This window comes from Bos javanicus, chromosome 9, assembly GCF_032452875.1.
Source record: "Bos javanicus breed banteng chromosome 9, ARS-OSU_banteng_1.0, whole genome shotgun sequence".
NCBI lineage: Eukaryota > Metazoa > Chordata > Mammalia > Artiodactyla > Bovidae > Bos > Bos javanicus.
The window spans coordinates 76,780,661-76,800,426 of NC_083876.1; the positions used below are offsets into that span (position 1 = coordinate 76,780,661).

The 19,766-nt window shown below is 42.9% G+C and overlaps 1 protein-coding gene across 1 annotated transcript; it reads left to right on the forward strand.

The window, feature by feature from the left end:
• The first annotated feature begins 627 nt into the window (after positions 1 to 627).
• On the forward strand, positions 628 to 15,765 carry ABRACL (ABRA C-terminal like). The gene is made up of 3 exons (XM_061428138.1): positions 628 to 801; positions 5,907 to 5,973; positions 15,175 to 15,765. The coding sequence occupies exons 2-3, from the start codon at positions 5,913 to 5,915 to the stop codon at positions 15,357 to 15,359; spliced, it is 246 nt and encodes an 81-aa protein (XP_061284122.1). The 5' UTR covers positions 628 to 801; positions 5,907 to 5,912; the 3' UTR covers positions 15,360 to 15,765.
• The last annotated feature ends 4,001 nt before the right edge of the window (positions 15,766 to 19,766 follow it).

A 19,766-nucleotide genomic window follows, 5' to 3' on the forward strand; every position in this document is an offset into this window, starting at 1 on the left:
AAATCTACATTGACCGAGGGCCAAGAATCATAATAGCTTTATCCAAGTAAAGTTTCTTTGCAGTAAAGCAGTTTTCAAAACTGCATTTTCTTTTGCAAATCAGATCACCCTGCTGTCGTATTTGTATCTTTCTGAAAGCCCCCTGCCCTGGGCTTAAGTTCCAAGCAGTGGTAAAGAATCCGCCTGCCAATGCAGGAGCCACAGGAAACACCACTTCTATCCCTGGGTCTAGAAGATCCTTTGGAGAAGGGCATGACAAACCACTCCAGTATTCTTGCTTGGCAAATTCCCTGGACAGAGGATCCTGTGAGGGCAAGGAGTCAGACCGACTAAGCACGCAGGTAAGGAGATCTCAGCATTCTGCACGTTGGGGGAGCTTTTTTTCTGGCATTAGGAGAGAGATCCTGGCAGGAAGTCAATTTCCAGGAAAAGATGCGGGGGTTGGAGCTCCTTGGCTCCGAGTGGCGCGGGGCAAAGGTGGCGGTAATTGGAACTCTGGATGCGTTTTCCTAGAAGCCTGCAGCGCTCCGCCACCTGTGCGGAGTCTGCCGCGTTCTTGGCGTCTCCGCTCCAGTTTCCTCCTCCTAGGTTAGTACCCGGGAGTGTGGGCGGCCCCATTCCTGAGCGCAGAAACTCTTCCCCCCTCCCCCCGCTCGCCCTCCGCCTGCGGCACACCAACCAGCCTTTCTCTTTGCCTCAGTCACTTCCTTCCTCGGCTTCTTCCTCCCCGGTGCGTTGAAGAAGGCAGCCAGCCGGCACCAACGCTGCCCGTTTTCTCGGAAAAGAACAGGAGGTAGAGAGGTGAGTGATCGCCCTGGGAAGTGGCGTCCAGGTAGAAAGGATGGACTAGGGTAGCAGGGGGAGCTCCAACAGCCGGAGGAGGAGATTGTGGGCTGAGGTTGGAGAGCCAGGACCGGGAAGAGACGGGGCTAAGGCGCCTGGAGGGTATAACTGGCATTGGGCTGAGCCGGGTGCTGGGGACCGCGTGGGCGCGCCCCCGCGCCCCCCACCTCCCGGGCAGACTTCCGTACTAGGCTCACGTGACATTTTGCCGGGGGCGGACCGGGCAGGGAGATCAGCAGCGTTTATAAAGGTTTTCTTTTTCTTTTTCTTTCTTTTTTTTTTTTTACCGCAGAGCAACTTGCCGGCTTTGCACTTGGAGAGTCAGTTCCGCAGAACTGAGCGGGAACAGACTAGCAGTGAGGGGCCAGGCTCCCCCCGAGGGATTCGGGGGCTTCAGGGCAGTGGGCTCTGCGGGCGCGGGCGGCGGGTGCGGATCTGAACGCTCCCCGTTCTGTGTACGGGGTGGGGGATAGTGAGAAGACACTAGCGACTCGGGGAGCCCCAAGCTGGGTCCGTTTGCGTCGCTGGGTCTGGGCGCCGGCTCTCGAGGTGCGCCTGGGGCGCACCGATCGCCGGGGAGCGCGGGCCTCGCGGAGACAAAGGCTTCCGGGATGCGGATGCTGCTCTTCCCCGGGAGTCCGCCCGGACTCCGCCGTGCGCCCCGGAGCCGGGGCCGAGCCTTGCGCTCTCTATCTCTGCAGTGGTGCCAGTAATGACCGTCTGATGGCCTGCGGGGGACAGGGTCTTGGGACCCCTTCCGGGCCAGCTCCCAACTTGGCTCCGGGATGACCAAATATGGAGTGTTTGCGCGCCTGCGAGAGGCGGGAAGGAACCCAGTCATTCTTTGACCTACACCAGCTGCTCGTCGGGGATTGTGAAGGAGGGCTGGGAAAGAGTGGCCAGCCCTAATGAGGACAGGTGGCTCCCGATTCCCAGATGTCCCCACTCGAGTAGGCTTATTCCTTGACTTTAGAAAATCTCCAGGTATTGCCTCCAAACTTAAGAAAACAACCAAAATGAAAAAGCCCCCCAAAACTGTTAAGAGGGTCCTTAAATATATCTTCAAGTGCCTACTGAAAGTGGAGCATTTCAGCATATGGCCCAGTCCGCCCACATTCCGTTTTCTTTGTAGTTCCCACGCACAGTGCCTAATTGGTTTGTGTCACAATGAGAGGGCTCAGCTAGCATCTGCCATCCCCTTCCCCTGAGCCTCCCATTGACCCAGCTCTTTCTTTCCCTTAGACTTGCTCTGCCCGTGGCCTCTCATTGTTCTTGATCTTGCTGCTTGCACCAGCCCCGGCTTCTGTCCTCATAAAAAAATGTCGTGGACCTTCTGACGTTTGTACAGCAGAGTATTTTATACTCCTTTGTCCTCATTAAACAATCAAAGAAACCATACCAGGTTATGTAGGCTAGCAATAGTTTTTAAGCCCGTCATTTTCCTACTCAAAAGGATCAGTGCAGGGAGCCTTTTTTGCTTTTTAAGGGTTTTGTCTTAGTAAGTACTCAAATATTTCACACAAATACAACTTACCATTACATTTAGTTCTATTTGCGTAATAACCAGCCCCACCCCAAAGCAGCAGAAGAGGCAGAACGATGAGGTAAAAACAGCATTTAATTGTGGGAAACCCCTCTGAGTCAGTTTTATCATCCATAAAATAGGGATAAATAATACTTTGCAAGGTTCTTAGAATAAACACAGATAAGGAGCCTCAGGTGTAATTAATTATAAGGAAATTCTGGTAGTCTTCCCTTCTTACAAAGATGAACATGCATCTGCTTAATGTGATGCACATATTCACGCTACTTAAGACTGGGATTTCCTCTTTGAGTCTCATTATTAAAAGAGAAGTATGATGGGTGTGGATGGTGGTGGGTGGAAGGAATGGAAAATGATGTTAAAGAGATGAATATTCTGGGTGGGAGGAAATCAAAGCATCTGACAATTAGAGAAGACTGGAATCCCCTTGGACATTTCCCTTTCCCTTTTGTCCAATATGGGCTGATTACCTCATCAGTCCTCACAGATCCTACTACTGCAAACTATTCACTGTTAGACAGTTTTGATTATTAGAGAAATTTTTTCTCTTATGGCTTCCAAATCTGCCTTTCTGTTTACCTGTCTATTCTACCCAATATGGTAACGCAAACAAGACTATTCACATGAGTACATAATGGAGTTTTATTTTTTTAAAAAGCAGCAGGTCGACTCTAGGCTAACTTTTAAAAGTCAAGATTCTTTACAGTTCAAGTGACAGAAACTCAAACCAGCATAAGCAAAACCACAGAAGATTGATAAGTTCATGTAACAGGAAAATCCAAGGTCATATACAGGCTCAATCATTGATGCATGGTTGAATTTTCCTTTGTGCTGGATTTATTCCTGGCAGGCTCTTTTCACATGGTAGCCGTTTATATACTAGCCGGCCATAAACTTAGAGCCCAGTGGGAGAGTGTTGTTTTACTAGTAGTCTGGCAAAATTCCTGGGCCGACCCCATTGTTCAAGATGGGATCACCTATCCTATGCTCCAAACCAATTACTCTGACTTTGAACCATTCCTGGAGTCCAGAATGAGGCTCTACCCAAGATCCATGAGATAAGAACAAGGAAGGAATGGCTCTATCAAAAAAAAAAAAAAAAGAATTGGACTGCTGGTGCCAGAAGGTGGAAAGGCTGCTGAGCAGGGAAAAACGACAGCTGTTCACCACGCTGACATTAACAGGTTTTTTCCCCTACCACTAATCTCATGGCATGTCTTTCAGTTGTGTCCTCTGGTTATATTTTAGCGTTTTAGTGTCTCTCTAAAACTGTATTTTGAATTGAATATAATGTTACAATTTCACCAGTAAATATAAAGTTCTCACATTTGGACACTAATTTTTGATACTGGGTTTTATGTAGCTGCATTAACCTAAGATGTTGCATCTTGTTGCAGTGTTGTTGTTTAGTCGCTAAGTCCCGTCCAACTCTTTTGGGACCCCGTGGACTGTAGCCCTTCAGGCTCCTCTGTCCATAGAATTTCCCAGGCAAGAACGCTGGAATGGGTTTTTGCCATTTCCTACTTCAGGTATCTTCCCCACCCAGGGATCAAACCCATGTCTCTTGCATCTCCGGCATTGGCAGGCAGATTCTTTACCACTGAGCCACCAGGGAAGCAAATCTTGTTGCAATATAAGCTTCTTAAATTAAAAGATTTACACAGAAGTGTAGCAGATGGTAGTGGTACTTTTAATTATTAGCTATGAGAAATCTGGGGTCCTGATCAATATCATTTATACATAGATGTCATTCTTGTTTTTTAAAAGCTACCAAGAATTAGTTATGATCTGTCTGAATAAAATATATTTCTTCCAAATCATCACCCCAAAGTAAACCATTCAGGTCATCCTACTCTTTTCATCCCTTATTTAATTTGGAAAACTTAGACTGTGCTGATGCCTTTTCTGCCCATGCTTTTCAGCCTCATATTGCTGTTTCCAGTGTAAAATTATTTCCTTCTTATGGAAACTCATTCTTCCTCCTTTCCTGCTTTACTTCTTTGCCCCAGCAGAGTTGGGTTTCTCTCCTTCAGCTCTACCTTCGGCTTCCGTTTCTTGCTGGTATCTGTCTCCTCCCCCTTTCTGTAGCTGTTTGCCACGCCCCCTTTAGGCTTCCTTTTCGGTCTCTGAGTCTACTTCTTCCCCTTAGAGCTCCTCTCTGTGCCTCACTGAAATCAGCAGCTCCCTGTCAATAACTCTCACAGATGTGTTTTCATCCCCTCTCATGCCTCTGCTCATTTTCCTGTTTGCCAGCCAATTATTTGTTGAAGTCCTGCTCTTGGTGCCAGACGGGGTCCCACAGTAGCAGAACGGTCAGATCCCTGCAGGGAGGAGCTCACTGCCTAATGATAAAAGACAAGAAGCTGGTCATTCCAGTCAAGTGAAATGAAGTGGATGCACGATACTGTGGGAACACACACGGGGGAGCACTCCTACTCCGGGGTTTCAGGGAGGGCTTCCTGGAGGAAGTTGTATCTCAGTTGGGACTGGACAAGTGGAAGTTAACTCCATGAAAGAGGTATAGTCAGAGCTGGGTTGAAGAAGCAGCAGTACCTATGAAGGCTGGACATAAGAGAATGAGGGGACATTTGAGGAATGAAAAGAAACACCGTGTAGCTGCAACCTGGCATTCAAGGGCATAGATGTGAAGTGGCTGGAATCATGGGCACAAACCCAGCCAATGGAGGACCTCATGAGCCAAGGGAATTCGCCCAGCTGCTATGCTAACCCTGAACTCCTTCCTTATCTGAAGATGAATGGTGTTCACCACAGGCTCTCCATTGCAGCCAGATTGCATTACGAACTGCTGGGGGAAGAGCATGAGTATATGTGACCCGGAAAATTGCATTTGTAGGGTTCCACCTGGACCGCCTTTTTCTCCTCGGGGCTCCTAGAGGGGAGGGATTGTGTTGGTTTATCCGGTTTATCCTGGAACCTCCAGCTCCTAGTTTCGGGCTTGCCCCAGATGTGCTGCGGTTTCTCCTTGTTTCTGTGCTTTTACATATTCTCTTCCCGATGCTTTCCCCAACTACTTATTGGTCCACTTCTCCCCCCAGGAGCCTCCCTGAAACCTGTGGCTTTCTCCTTCAAGCTCCCTTAATGCCTTGGACCCTCCGCTAAAAGAGAGCTTGTCCCATTGCTAATCATTCCAGGCCTTTCTCTGCTTCTGGAGGATGAATTCCCTGAGGGCGGGTCTTGTGTCATTTACCTTTGTGTTTTTGGTGCCAGGCAGAGCTTGGGTTTGGAGTTAATAGAGGGTGCAAGGAGAATGGCTTCATTCTCCCCAGTAGACTGCATGGAGTAAGAGTGGGACTGCCCACAAGGGCAGTTATAAAGATGGGGGACATGGAGGTACTCTACCTGGGGGAGATACATCACACAAGTGTTTTTAGGAAGAGGGACATGGTAAATTAATAGTGACAAATGCTACATGAAAAAAACCAAGGGCCCTTGGATTTGGCAAGTTATGCATAATGGAATCTAGAAACTAATAATGCAGATTTTTTTTTGTCTCCCTCAGGCAGCAATGAATGTGGATCATGAAGTTAAACTCTTAGTGGAGGAAATTCATCGTCTTGGTTCAAAAAGTAAGTATTATATGATCGATTCAGTGTTTCTTCTGAGTTTGCTTTAGAGCAAGAACGACTAACTCTTTGGGTGCTGTGCTGTGCTAAGTCGCTTCGGTCGTGTCCCACTCTTTGGGACTCCGTGGATTGTAGCCCACCAGGCTATCTACTCTTTTCATGGGATTCTCCAGGCAAGAATACTGGAGTGGGTTACCATTTCCTTCTCCAAACTCTTGATAGAAGCCTAAAAGTTTTGGCAGCTGTCAGCTAACTGCTCTCAGCCCTGAGGTAATTTCTGGAGACACAGAGCTATTGGGGTATTGTGATTCTTATACAAAGAATGGTTGAGTTATTTCATTATCCTTTGAATGGAAAGAAAATCACTGTACATCGGTAACCTAGCTGCATTGAAATCTTGTAATTGAATCTTGTTCGAATTTTTGTCATACTATTAACATTCATTTTTTTTTTCTACTTTACCCTGCCACCATTTTGCAAATTGCCAAATGACTAGGGACTGATTGAAATTGCAATACATTGTCTTTATTTTCTTCAAACCTTTGAATTTTGTATAATCAGGTATTTATGTACATATAACTAAAAGAACCCATCCTTTGGGTAGTTTTTTAAAAAAAGTCAGCTTTTCCCTCAGCAGCATATGAGCAGCTACCATGAAGTTTGAGACATGTAAAATTGGTAGTATTAGTGCCCTTTTCCTAAATTGTAATGAAAGCAACTCTTATGCTTGTAACTGTAAGTATTAATATTTTATACATCTCAGACCAGACATGTAATAGTTTGGGGAGCATTTTAAAAATTGTAAGAGCAATAGATGTATTCAGCAACAACTGGGATAATGGACCCCAAAGTTTAAAAATTATATCATGTAAATGAAAAACAACTTTAAAAAGTACCTTATAAGAGTTGTCCTGTCATTGTAGCTTTTTTTTTTTTTACATTGGAGGATAATTGCGTTACAATGTTGTGTCATCATTATAGTTTGATTTTCTTACATATAGCTGTGATTACTTATGAATCACAAATCATTTGAAATAGCAAGAGGTACTTTGAAAATTCCATTGTCATTATTATCAAACATCCCCTGTAGTTTTCTTTTGCTGATGTAACATTACTACACACTTTGTGACATGAAACAACAAATGTAATATTTTTCATTAAAGATATATTGAAGTATAGTTAATTTAAAACATTGTATTAATTTCTGCTACATTGCAAAATGATTCAGTTATACATATGTATGTATTCTTTTCCATTATAGTTCATCACAGGATGTTGAGTATAGTTCTCTGTGTTCTACAGTCGGACCTTTCTGTTTATCCATTCTATGTATAATAGTTTGCGTGTGCCAACCACAAACTCAAACCCTCACACCACCTCCTTCTTGGCAACCACAAGTCTGTTCTCTTTGTGAGTCTGTTTCTGTTTCCTAAATACGTTCACTTGTGTCATATTTTAGATTCCACGTTAGTGAGAGCACATGGTGTTTGTCTTTCTCTTTCGGACTTACTTCCCTTGGTATGATCCTCTCTAGGTCCAGCCGTCTTGCTGCAAATGGCATTTTTTCATTCCTCTTTGTGGCTGAGTAGTATTCCATTGTGGAGAAGGCAATGGCAATCCACTCCAGGATACTTGCCTGGAAAATCCCATGAACGGAGGAGCCTGGTAGGCTGCAGTCCATGGGGTCGCAAAGAGTTGGACAGGACTGAGCGACCTCACTTTCACTTTTCACTTTCGTACATTGGAGAAGGAAATGGCAACCCACTCCAGTGTTCTTGCCTGGAGAATCCCAGGGACGGGGGAGCCTGGTGGGCTGCCGTCTATGTCTATGGGGTCACACAGAGTCGGACACGACTGAAGTGACTTAGCAGCAGCAGCAGTATTCCATTGTATGTATGTACCACATTTTCTTGTAAATAGTGTTATTGTGATTATAGGGGTACATATATCTTTTTGAATTATAGTTTTGTCCACATTTACTATCTTAATGGTTATGTAGGTTGGGAGTCTGTCTAAATCTGTTTGGGGTGCTGTAACAAAACACTCCAGACTGTGTGGCTTATAAACAGCAGGAATTTTATTGCTTGTAGTTCTGAAGGCTGGAGGCCTGAGATCAGTGTGCCAACATGGTCAACTTGGAGTCTTCTAGGTCTCAGACTTCTTGTATCTTTTCATGGTGAAAGGGACTAAGAATATCTTTGTAGCCTTTTTATCTATCATCAGTCTGTCTATCTATTATTGTGATAACACTGATTTATAAGATCTTGTAAGTTTCATATCGGAGAAGGCAATGGCACCCCACTCCAGTACTATTGCCTGGAAAATCCTGTGGATGGCGGAGCCTGGTAGGCTGCAGTCCATGGGGTCGATAAGAGTCGGACACGACTGAGCGACTTCCCTTTCACTTTTCACTTTCACGCATTGGAGAAGGAAATGGCAAACCACTCCAGTACTCTTGCCTGGAGAATCCCAGGGACGGGGCAGCCTGGTTGGATCAAACAGAGTCGGACACGACTGAAGCGACTTAGCAGCAGCAGCAGCAAGTTTCATATAGAATAATATTGGGTTGACAATAAAGATCATTCAGGTTTTTCCATTACATCATATGGAAAAACTCAAATGAACTTACTGGCCACCCCAATACTTAGCAGACTGAACCTGCACTTCAAAATAAGCAGGTTTACAAACTAGATGACTGTAAGGTAATTATAAAACTTGTATAAGGATGAAAATATTTTGAACATTGCAGCTTCACCAGGCCTCCTTGACTTACCTATTCCTGGTAATAGATGAATTATTGAGTTGGAAAGCATCTATGGAAATACGTTACCTACTGACAGATTAAGGTTAATTATTTATATTATGTCTGGAATAATGTTGACTAATCTAAACTATGAATTTGATGAATAAATTGAATTTAGTTTTATCTGTTTCTTTTAAAATAGAGTTCTTTAAAGCCTTTCATTTTTCATCCCATCACTTCAGTTTAGTTCAGTCACTCAGTTGTGTCTGACTCTTTGCAACCCCATGGACTGCAACACACCAGGTTTCCCTGCCCATCACCAACTCCCGGAGCTTGCTCAAATTCATGTCCATCGAGTTGGTGATGCCATGCAACCATCTCATCTTCTATTGTCCCCTTCTCCTCCCACCTTCAATCTTTCCCAGCATCAGGGTCTTTTCCAGTGAGTCAGTTCTTTGCACCAGGTGGCCAAAGTATTGGAGTCTCAGCTTCAGCATCAGTCCTTCCAATGAATATTCAGGACTGATTTCCTTTAGGATGGACTGGTTGGATCTCCTTGCAGTCCAAGGGACTCTTAAGAGTCTCCTCCAAAACCACAGTTCAAAAGCATCAATTCTTCGGTGCTTAGCTTCTTTATAGTTCAACTCTCACATCCACACTTGACCACTGGAAAAACCATAGCTTTGACTAGATGGACCTTTGTTGGCAAAGTAATGTCTCCTCTTTATAATATGCTGTCTAGGTTTTTCATAACTTTTTTTCCAAGGAGTAAGTGTCTTTTAATTTCATGGCTGCAGTCACCATCTGCAGTGATTTTGGAGCCCCCCAAAATAAAGTCTGTCACCGTTTCCATTGTTTCCCAATCTATTTGCCATGAAGTGATGGGACCAGATGCCATGATCTTAGTTTTCTGAATGTTGAGCTTTAAGCCAGCTTTTTCACTCTCCTTTCACTTTCATCAAGAAGCTCTTTAGTTCTTTGCTTCCTACCATAAGGGTGGTATCATCTACATATCTGAGGTTATTGATATTTCTCCCAGCAATTTTGATTCCAGCTTGTACTTTATCCAGTCCAACATTTCTCATGATGTACTCTGCATATACATTAAATAAGCAGGGTGACAATATACAGCCTTGATGTACTCCTTTCCCGATTTGGAACCAATCTGTTGTTCCATGTCCAATTCTAACTGTTGCTTCTTGACCTGCATACAGATTTCTCAGGAGGAAGGTCAGGTGATCTGGTATTCCCATCTCTTTCAGAATTTTCCACAGTTTATTGTGATCCACACAGTCAAAGGCTTTGGCATAGTCAATAAAGCAGAAGTAGATGTTTTTCTGGAACTCACTTGCTTTTTCAATGATCCAGTGGATGTTGGCAATCTCTGGTTCCTCTGCCTTTCCTAAATTCAGCTTGAACATCTGGAAGTTAACGGTTCATGTACTGTTGAAGCCTGGCTTGGAGGATTTTGAGCATTACTTTGCTAGCGTGTGAGATGAGTGCAATTGTGCGGTAGTTTGAGCATTCTTTGGCATTGCCTTTCTTTGGGATTGGAATGAAAACTAACCTTTCCCAGTCCTGTGGCCACTGCTGAGTTTTCCAAATTTGCTGGCATATTGAGTGTAGCACTTCCACAGCATCATCTATCAGGATTTGAAATAGCTCAACTGGAATTCCATCACCTCCACTAGCTTTATTCGTAGTGATGCTTCCTAACGCCCACTTGACTTCGCATTCCAGGATGTCTGGTTCTAGGTGAGTGATCACACCATCGTCATTATCTGGGTCATGAAGATCTTTTTTGTATAGTTCTGTGTATTCTTGCCACCTCTTCTTAATATACATCTTCTGCTTCTGTTAGATCCATACCAGTTCTGTCCTTTATTGTGCCCATCTTTGCATGGAATGTTCCCTTGGTATCTCTGATTTTCTTGATTTCTAATTTTTTTCCTATAGAAAAGAGTTAAGTGGATAAAGATTATTTGGAGATATAAATTCTTTAACAAAAGTACCTTGAGTGCTGCCTTTGTGCTCAAGTGCTGGAGATGGGAAAATAAATAAAAGTTTATCTCAGCCCTGTGGGCCTCTTTAGGTAGTGAGAACACAGATAAATTGGAAGCATGTTTTGGGATGTAATTAAGAGTGTGTGCTCTGGAGTCAGACTCTGGGAAGGAATTCTAGCTCTTCCACATTCCTGCTGTGTGACCTTGGGCACATTTCTAAACTTTTCTGTGCCTTGGTTTCTTTATTTGCATAATGATACTACTCTATTTCAGTGAGTGTTGGAGACACATTTTTCACACTTTAAAATCTCTAAAATAAGGATTATTTTATGATGCATGGTATGCTATCATTAAATTGGCAGTTTAATTGGAACATGAAATAATGGTGCTTCTTACAATCAATGGTGTCTTATCTTTGACAAAATGGTTAAGTGAGTTTTAATGACTATAAAATGCATCGAACAGTTCTAGGAACGTACTGAGTACTCAATAAATGGTAGCTTTCATTACTGTAATTGATGGTGCATGCTTTGATTGATATACATTCCATTTTTTGAGAAGCGCTATTAACTCGACTAAAGGAATCATAGAGGACTTCTCAGAGAAGGTGACATTTGAGTCCATTTTTGAAGAAAAAAGAATTTAGCTAGAAAAGAGGATCTGGGATGCTAGGTAAATGGCTTGACGTGGACAAAGTTACCAGGGGAGGTGATTCTTAACACCCTGGATTACAGCAGGTTGCTCATTTTGACTGAATCACAAGATGCATGGAATGAGATGGCAGGAGGCCTGGTGAGAGGTGAGGCAAGGTCCAGAGGATGAAGAATCTTATTCACTCTATCTTAAAGGTGCTAGGGAGCCATTGAAAGATTAAAGTAAAAGAATATCAATTAAGCTTGTATCATACAAAGTTTCTTCCACATTTTAAATTCTGTATGAATGTGGAGGATATAGTGAGGGTAAAAATGAGACTTGTAAGGAGTCTGGCAGTTAGCCACGTGAGAATCAACTGGGGCCTGGAATTATTGTCCATGGAGAGGGAAAGCTAGAGCAACAGAAGACACAAAGAAGGTGGCGTCGCTCAGACATTTGTCAGATTGAGGGGTTAGCAGGCAGGAGAACTCCAAGATTACAGCAGGGTTTCTGCCTTTGGTGGCTTTAAAAAATTTAACCTAAATTGAGAATTTACCATAAACTGGGCATGCTATAAAAGACTTTACCTACATTCTATGTTTTAATCCTTGTAACAACTCCGAGAGGGATATTTTTACCCTTGTTTGATGGATGAAGTAACTGCAGCTCAGAGAGCTTGAAGGACCAACCAGGTTACCCAGCAGCTGCACTGATTCCTATAATCAGTGAAAGGTTTTCATTGCCAACAAAGGGTTGTGCTGCTGGAAGTGAAAGAATCAAACAAGTACCTCTTGACTTTCCAGGCCAAGCATGGTCAGACTCCCTATTTTCCATTACCAACTTATTTCCTCCTTCTCTTAGATGGTTTACTTGAGCTGAGTAAATTAGTCACTGTTCCCCTAGATACTTAACTTCTTTCACCTGTGCCTATGGCTTGGCATATTCTCCCGTTTCTTGCACTCATAATTGAACCAGTGATCACTGATCTAGTGCTTAGCATGGGCTGGACACTGTGCTCTGTGCTTCAGAACTGTGTCCCCAACCATACAGTGTGGGAGGTATTAAGATCCCCGTTATACAGATAAGGAAACAGGCTTAGGGAATTTATGCAGGTTTCCCAGGCTAAGCAACTAGCAGATGGCCAAAATTTCAGCTGAGGACTGTCAGGGTGTTTGTTTGTTTGTTTTGTTTTTAAAGCTCTGTATTATATGCCCCTTAAAGTCTGGTGACTCAGAGGGTAAAGCGTCTGCATGCAATGCAGGAGACCCGGGTTCGACCCCTGGGTCTGGACCTCCCCTGGAGAAGAAAATGGCAACCCACGCCAGTATTCTTGCCTGGAGAATCCCATGGACAGAGGAGCCTGGTAGGCCATAGTCCATGGGGTCACAAAGAGTTGGACACTACTGACTGACTTCACTTTCTTTACTTTCTTTCTTTAAAGTCCAGAACAGGTACCACCAGTCATGAAATCTTCCCTTCCTGGTCTAGCTCGGAGTCATCTTGGTCTTGATAAACAATCATGTACCTCTTTGCCTGTTGCCCTACCTACTGTGTGTATGGTTATTTCCTCATGGGAGGGGAAATCATTTCTTTGATAGCTAGAAAGTGATTCTATACTTCCTTCTCCCTGCCTCTAGTGCCCAGCACTCACTACACCCACAGTAGGAGTTTATTAAGCCGCATGCTGTAAGCTCTAGCAGAGGAGCACGGGAACCCAAGAACCCTTCTCGCTGTGATGGCCATCTCCTTCACAGGGGGTACAGCTTTGGGAGAGAAGAACTTGGAGCATTGCATAGGATGGGTGAAATGTTCAGCCAGGTAGATTGAAGGATTCAGCTAGCATTGGGGAAGTATCCTTGATTACCCTTATCTTTGAGACTTCCTCTTATTGACTTTTAACCAAAGATCCACCTTTTGTTTTTCCTTAATTAAAAAAAGGCTTTATATTTTAAGGGCAGTTTTAGATTTGCAATTGAGTGGAAGGTACTGAGATTTCCCATATGCCCTCCCACACATGCATAGTCTTCCCTATTTTTAACATCTTCTACCAGAGGGGCACCTTCATTACTGTTGATGCCCCTGCATCGTTTTTGTTGTTCAGTTGCTAAGTTGTGTCCGACTCTTTGTGCCCCCATGAATTGCAGCACGCCAGGCTTCCCTGTTCTTCACTGTCTCCTGGAGTTCATTCAAACTCCTGTCCATTGAGTCAGGATGCCATCCATCCATCTCATCCTCTGTCAACCCCTTCTCCTCTTGCCCTCAATATTTCCCCAAATCAGGGCCTTTTCCAATAAGTCTACCCCTAATAGCTTAGTTGATAAAGAATCTGCCTGCAATGCAGGAGACCCCGGTTTGATTCCTGGGTCAGGAAGATCCCCTGGAGAAGGGCTAGACTACCCACTCCAGTATTCTTGGACTTCTCTTGTGGCTCAGCTAGTAAAGAATCCACCTGCAATGTGGGAGACCTGGGTTCCATCCCTGGATTGAGAAGATCCCCTGGAGAAGGGAAAGGCTACCCATTCCAGTATTCTGGCCTGGAAAATACCATGGAGTGTGTAGTCCATGGGGTTGCAAAGACTGAGCGACTTTCACTTTCACTTTCTTTCCCATTAGGTGGCCAAAGTATTGGAGCTTCAGCTTCAGCGTCAGTCCTTACAGTTAATATTTAGGGTTGATTTCCTTTGGGTTTGACTGGTTTGATCTCTAGGATTGATCCTGCATTGACATATAATTATCACCCAGAGTCCATAGTTCACATTACATTTCACTCTTGATTTTGTACATTCTGTGGGTTTGAACTGATGTGTAATGATGTCTCCATCATTCTAATATCATGGAGTGTCTTCATTGCTTTAAAAATTCTTTGTGCTCTGCCTGTTCACCCCTCCCCTATCCTAACCATTGAAAACCACTGATGTTTTTACTTTGTTTTCTCTTTTTCCATAGTTTTGCCTTTTCCAGAATATTCCATAGTTGGAGTCATATAGCACATAGCTTTTTTTCAGATTGCTTTCTTTCATTTATTAATATATATTTAGGTTCTTCCAGGGTTCTCATGACTTGATAGCTCATCTCTTTTTAGTGTTTATTTTAATTTTTAGCATCTATGTTAAAAACTGGCCTTCAAACTAGATAATGTAGGGATTCTGGTAAATAAAGATTTCTTCATTTTTGAGGTCACCACTCCTTTCCTGGGGTTTCTGAGCATGTTCAGAACACACTTAGAGAAGTACTGTTCCTGATCTGGGGTTTCTCTTACATTTATTATTTTTACTGATTCAACAACTAACAATTAGGAAATTGAAATTTAGAGACTTCCCTGGCGGTCCAGTGGTTAAGACTGCTTTCCAGTGCAGGGCATGCAGGTTCGATCCCTCATCAGGGAGCTAAGATTCTACATGCCTTGTGGCCAAAAAACAAAATCATAAAACAGAAGCAATATTGTAACAAATTCAATAAAGATTTTTAAAATGGTCCACACCAAAAAAACCTTTAAAAAAAATCAAAATTTAGACAGAAGGGTGGTCCACCATATGAGCACTGTAACACATTCACTTTTTGTTAATATTTCTTAGTTCTTACTCCACTCTGTACAGATGATACTAAGGCTAGAAGATATACTACACATTGCATTTACTCCATTCCTTTTTGAATCTGGCAAGAAGTTACACTGAGTTTTTGACTGTTTTTTTTTTTTTTGACTGTTGACTGTTACTTTGTGATGTTGGTTAACCTCCAGTTGTTTATGAAAGATGATGTGTATTTGCCATACATGGTGGCAATAAACAGACTTTGCATTGGCTAACATTGTGTTTTCTCAATTAGATGCTGATGGAAAATTAAGTGTGAAATTTGGGGTCCTCTTCCAAGATGACAAATGTGCCAACCTCTTTGAAGCACTGGTAGGGACTCTCAAAGCGGCAAAACGAAGGAAGATTATTACATACTCAGGAGAGCTGCTTTTGCAGGGTGTTCATGATGATGTTGACATTATATTGCTTCAAGATTAATGTGGTTTGCATAGCTCTGTTTATTGTTTTTTGTTTGTTTCTGGTAAACTGGAATATTAAGTCAAAGGACAAACATATGAACCTACTTAATGTATTTTTATAGAACTTTATAAACAAAAGGAGACTCACTTTAGAAGTCCGTCCTTTTTTCTATCTTGAAAACAAGTTTGTGTATTACGCTGTAAAATGAACAAAACCTATTATTTTTCTCAGGAATCTGGTTGGAAAATGTAAACAATGGGGCTTTTTTGGTGGGGGTACCAGGAATGTTTGTTTCATAAATTATTCATAGACAATTTCTACAGATATTGGACATTCTGTGAAATCAAGAAACAAACTTGTAAGACTAGCTTCCACAAGGAATATAATGTTTATGTAATAAAAACATATAACTCCCTTAAAATTATCTTGTCTTATTTTGTCATTTGAAATTTATGTACTTCACAGACTTGAGTTTTTGCATAACATTAGGTAACCGCAGTAAAAGTTTTCTTAATTTGGAGAAATATTTTCTTAAAACTACAGAATTTGAAAAGTAGGGATGATTAGTGTTACAACTGGGCCCTGTTAAATATAATGATTTTGATGCCTATAACGTGTTTAACACTGGTAGGGGACATGCCCAAAAAGTGTAACCCAAAAACTTCACTTTCTAACTGGATTAGTCAGATCCACCTGAAACAATACAGGAGTATTTATGATTGCATGTTGCAGCTTGTAGTACAGAACTGAAAATGATACAGAATCTCAAGGAGGACAAGATCAGTGAAAGGCCTTGTGGTTAGAAGAGGTATAGAGGAGGCAACATTTGTAGGATTAGAGCTGATTATATTCAGAGGGGGAAAGATGGGATGGGTGAGGGTGATGACCTAAGGGAAGGCAGAGGGACATGGATTATTAGCAAGGCATGATTTTGTGAGAGGATATCAGAATTCACTGGCACTTCATAGTCACTGTGAACATTTATTGAGCCTTTATTATGCTAATCCTCTTATAACCCTGTGAGGTCAGTATTAATGTTACCTCCCATTTCATAGATGAGGTAAGAAAGACACAGAAAGGTTAAGAGCTTGTTTAAGTTCACCTAGCCAGAAAGTGAGTAAGTCAGGATTTTGAAATTTGACTCATCTAATTGGCAAGGCCAGGGATGGGATGGACTTCAGGCATGGCTGGCTCCAGGGACTCAACCACTGTTGTTTAAACACTACCTTGCCGTATTGGCTCTGATACGTTTTTTGGTTCTTTCTCATTCTCTTGCTACTGTAAATAGATTTCCTGCATATATTAATAGATGCCTGCAGATAGTACTCTTGCCTGGAAAATCCCATGGACAGAGGAGCCTGGTGGGCTGCAGTCCATGGGGTCGCAAAGAGTCAGACACGACTGAAGTGACTTCACTTTCACTTTTCACTTTCCTGCATTGGAGAAGGAAATGGCAACCCACTCCAGTGTTCTTGCCTAGAGAATCCCAGGGACGGGGGAGCCTGGTGGGCTGCCATCTATGGGGTCACACAGAGTTGGACACGACTGAAGCGACTTAGCAGCAGCAGCAGCAGCAGCAGCAGATAGTTGCAATGCACCTACTCTTGGATTAGCAACACTAGTAGAGAGAGAATTATATATTATTAATCATAAATAATTATATACCATTAATTATATATAATTGATTATAAATGTTAATTATGAACTTTAAGACAGGAACTCTTATTGGCTCCACTTGCAGCATAAGTTGACCCTTCTGATCAATAGCATTTGCCAGAGGGATAAGATATCTTGAATGTCCTGGGTCATATGCTTGTTTCTGAGTGAGGATTGGGTAGGACCTGTGCTTCACAGCCTCACCTCAAATAGGAAGGGGATAGTTCCCTAAGGGAAGGATGCTGAGCACATGGGAACAACACAGGTTGACCATAGATAAAGGACACCTTTGAGGGCTGCATCCACAAAACCATGCATATGAGAGAAAACAAAAGATAAATGAGAAACGGTCAAAAGATAACTATCGTATGGCCTCAGTAACTGGGAGAAAAATGGGTTTGCCGAGACGGGGAAATTGAGTGGAGCAGGAAGGCTGGTTTTAGGCAAAGTACATTTGGACATGGTGGACTTGGAATGTTTGGACTGGAAACGTGTAATAAGCAGGCGAGGATTAGGTTCTGCAACTTAGGTGAAGGTTCAGGAATATTGATAGAGACCTGAGAGCTATTTTGATTTTGATATGTATCAGTTCAGTTCAGTTCAGTCGCTCAGTCGTGTCCGACTCTTTGCGACCCCATGAATCGATGATCATAATTCTGCCTCTATTATTATCTAAGTTGAGATTTTAATTATTAGGCATTTAGAAAACAGAGAAGATATACAATCTACAGACTTTGTAAAAGCCTGGTGTGAAAATTGAAGCAATTTTAAAAGGAAAACAATCTGGGTAACTCACATGTCTGACGGAACGTTTTTGAGAGGAGGTTGATTGCCGGGGACCAGCCCCGGCTGATCCAGGGTATTCGAAGGAGAGACGGCGTAGGCGAGGATCAGGATACAATAGCTTCAATTAGATATTAATTAAAGATATAAAGAGTAATAGAATAAGGATAGCTCAGTAGGAAAATTCAGTGGAGAAAAGAGGCTGAGTAGCTTGGTTTACGCGGGAGACCAATAAAACTTCAAGACAAGAAGTTTGCACCACTTACGTAGGCCGCAGGCGTCCTTCCGTTCTCCCGAAGGAAAGGAGACACTGAGGCCTCCCCGGTCGGATCTTAGAAGCCCAGGCATAATTAGTAAGCATGGTGGGTTCCGCGCTCCAGATGGAGACTCAACCAGAGTGAGAGAGAGAGCGACATGGGGAGACCAGTATTTCGAGAAACTGATCCCAATTCTTTATTTTCCAGAGTCTGTTTTTATACACTAAGATGTTATACAAAAGTCACGTGGGGACAGCAGTCCTGACTTTTATCAAAGTCAGGTGCTTCATACAAATGTATACAGAGGTCTTAGGGGTGTTACATCATCTTCTGGCCAGGGGGCCTGCTGACAATTTACGACCCTCTCCTTGTGACAGCGGTCAGTCAGTCAGGACACTTATTTCTCCAGGGCTGATTATTCTCAAAACAGACACCACCCAAATAAAGTTACATTCCTACAGGGTGAGGGTGTAGTGGGTTTTAGTTAAGGAAAGAATTTACTTAGCCTAAGGTCTAACGTGATTAATATCAAAGGTTAATACTTATTTCTTCTATATATTCATTAATGTGTGTAAGGGCAGGGGATGTGGAGACTTAGCAACAAACGTTGGCTCAACAAATGAAAAACCCTTCACCAACGCAATTTCTAATTAGCCCACTATACTTATAGTTTTCTAACTTTTCTAAGGAACCTGTTTTTAGAAGGTTTAAAGCATCTCGTGCCTCTCACGGTTGGGAGGCTGTGAGCGATCACATGTGGCCGGACAAGCCTGTCAGGCAGGCCAGAGAACCTTCAGAGGAGTTTGTAGGTTAAAATACTCTTGTCACACCCAAGAGTTTTTATTGACTGGAGCTCTAGGTTAACTCCTTCTCCGAAAGAGGTGGTGGGGGACAGCCCCCCGTAAAGTCAGAGGTGTAGGTAAGAGCACAAAGTAGTAAAGTAGGCAGGCTCTGGTTATGGGGGTAGATGCTCGAGGAGTTCCAGGGGGACTCCTGAGGCTCGATCCCGCCTTTGCGTATGTCGAGCCTCCTTCCTCATGACCTTTGTCACGGGCGGAGTACCTCACTCTGGCCCCCAACAGTTGATCATAGCCAAAGGCCTCCTTAAAACTTCAGAAGGTGAAAAGAGTTACTCAATTTGTTACTTTCTTTAATGTCTTCTTGGTGAGTATCAAATGCAATTTCAAACCCATAATGGTTTTAGAATTTGAGAAATATCTTCCAGAAAAATATCCATGGGGTTATCTAGTTCTTTTGAGAAAATTAGCAGAGCAGCATTCCTATCTACCACTCACGTCCGCAATAATACAGTTTTATATATATTTCTAAATATATATATATTTATACATATATTTAGATTCAAGATGGTCATATCCTTTGAAAACTCTTGAAAGTCCCTTGGACTGCAAGAAGATCCAACCAGTCCATTCTGAAGGAGATCAGCCCTGGAATTTCTTTGGAAGGAATGATGCTAAAGCTGAAACTCCAGTACTTTGGCCACCTCATGCGAAGAGTTGACTCATTGGAAAAGACTCTGATGGTGGGAGAGATATGGGGCAAGAGGAGAAGGGGATGCCAGAGTATGAGATGGCTGGATGGCATCACTGACTCGATGGACGTGAGTCTCAGTGAACTCTGGGAGTTGGTGATGGACAGGGAGGCCTGGCGTGCTGCGATTCATGGAGTCGCAAAGAGTCGGACACGACTGAGTGACTGATCTGATCTGATC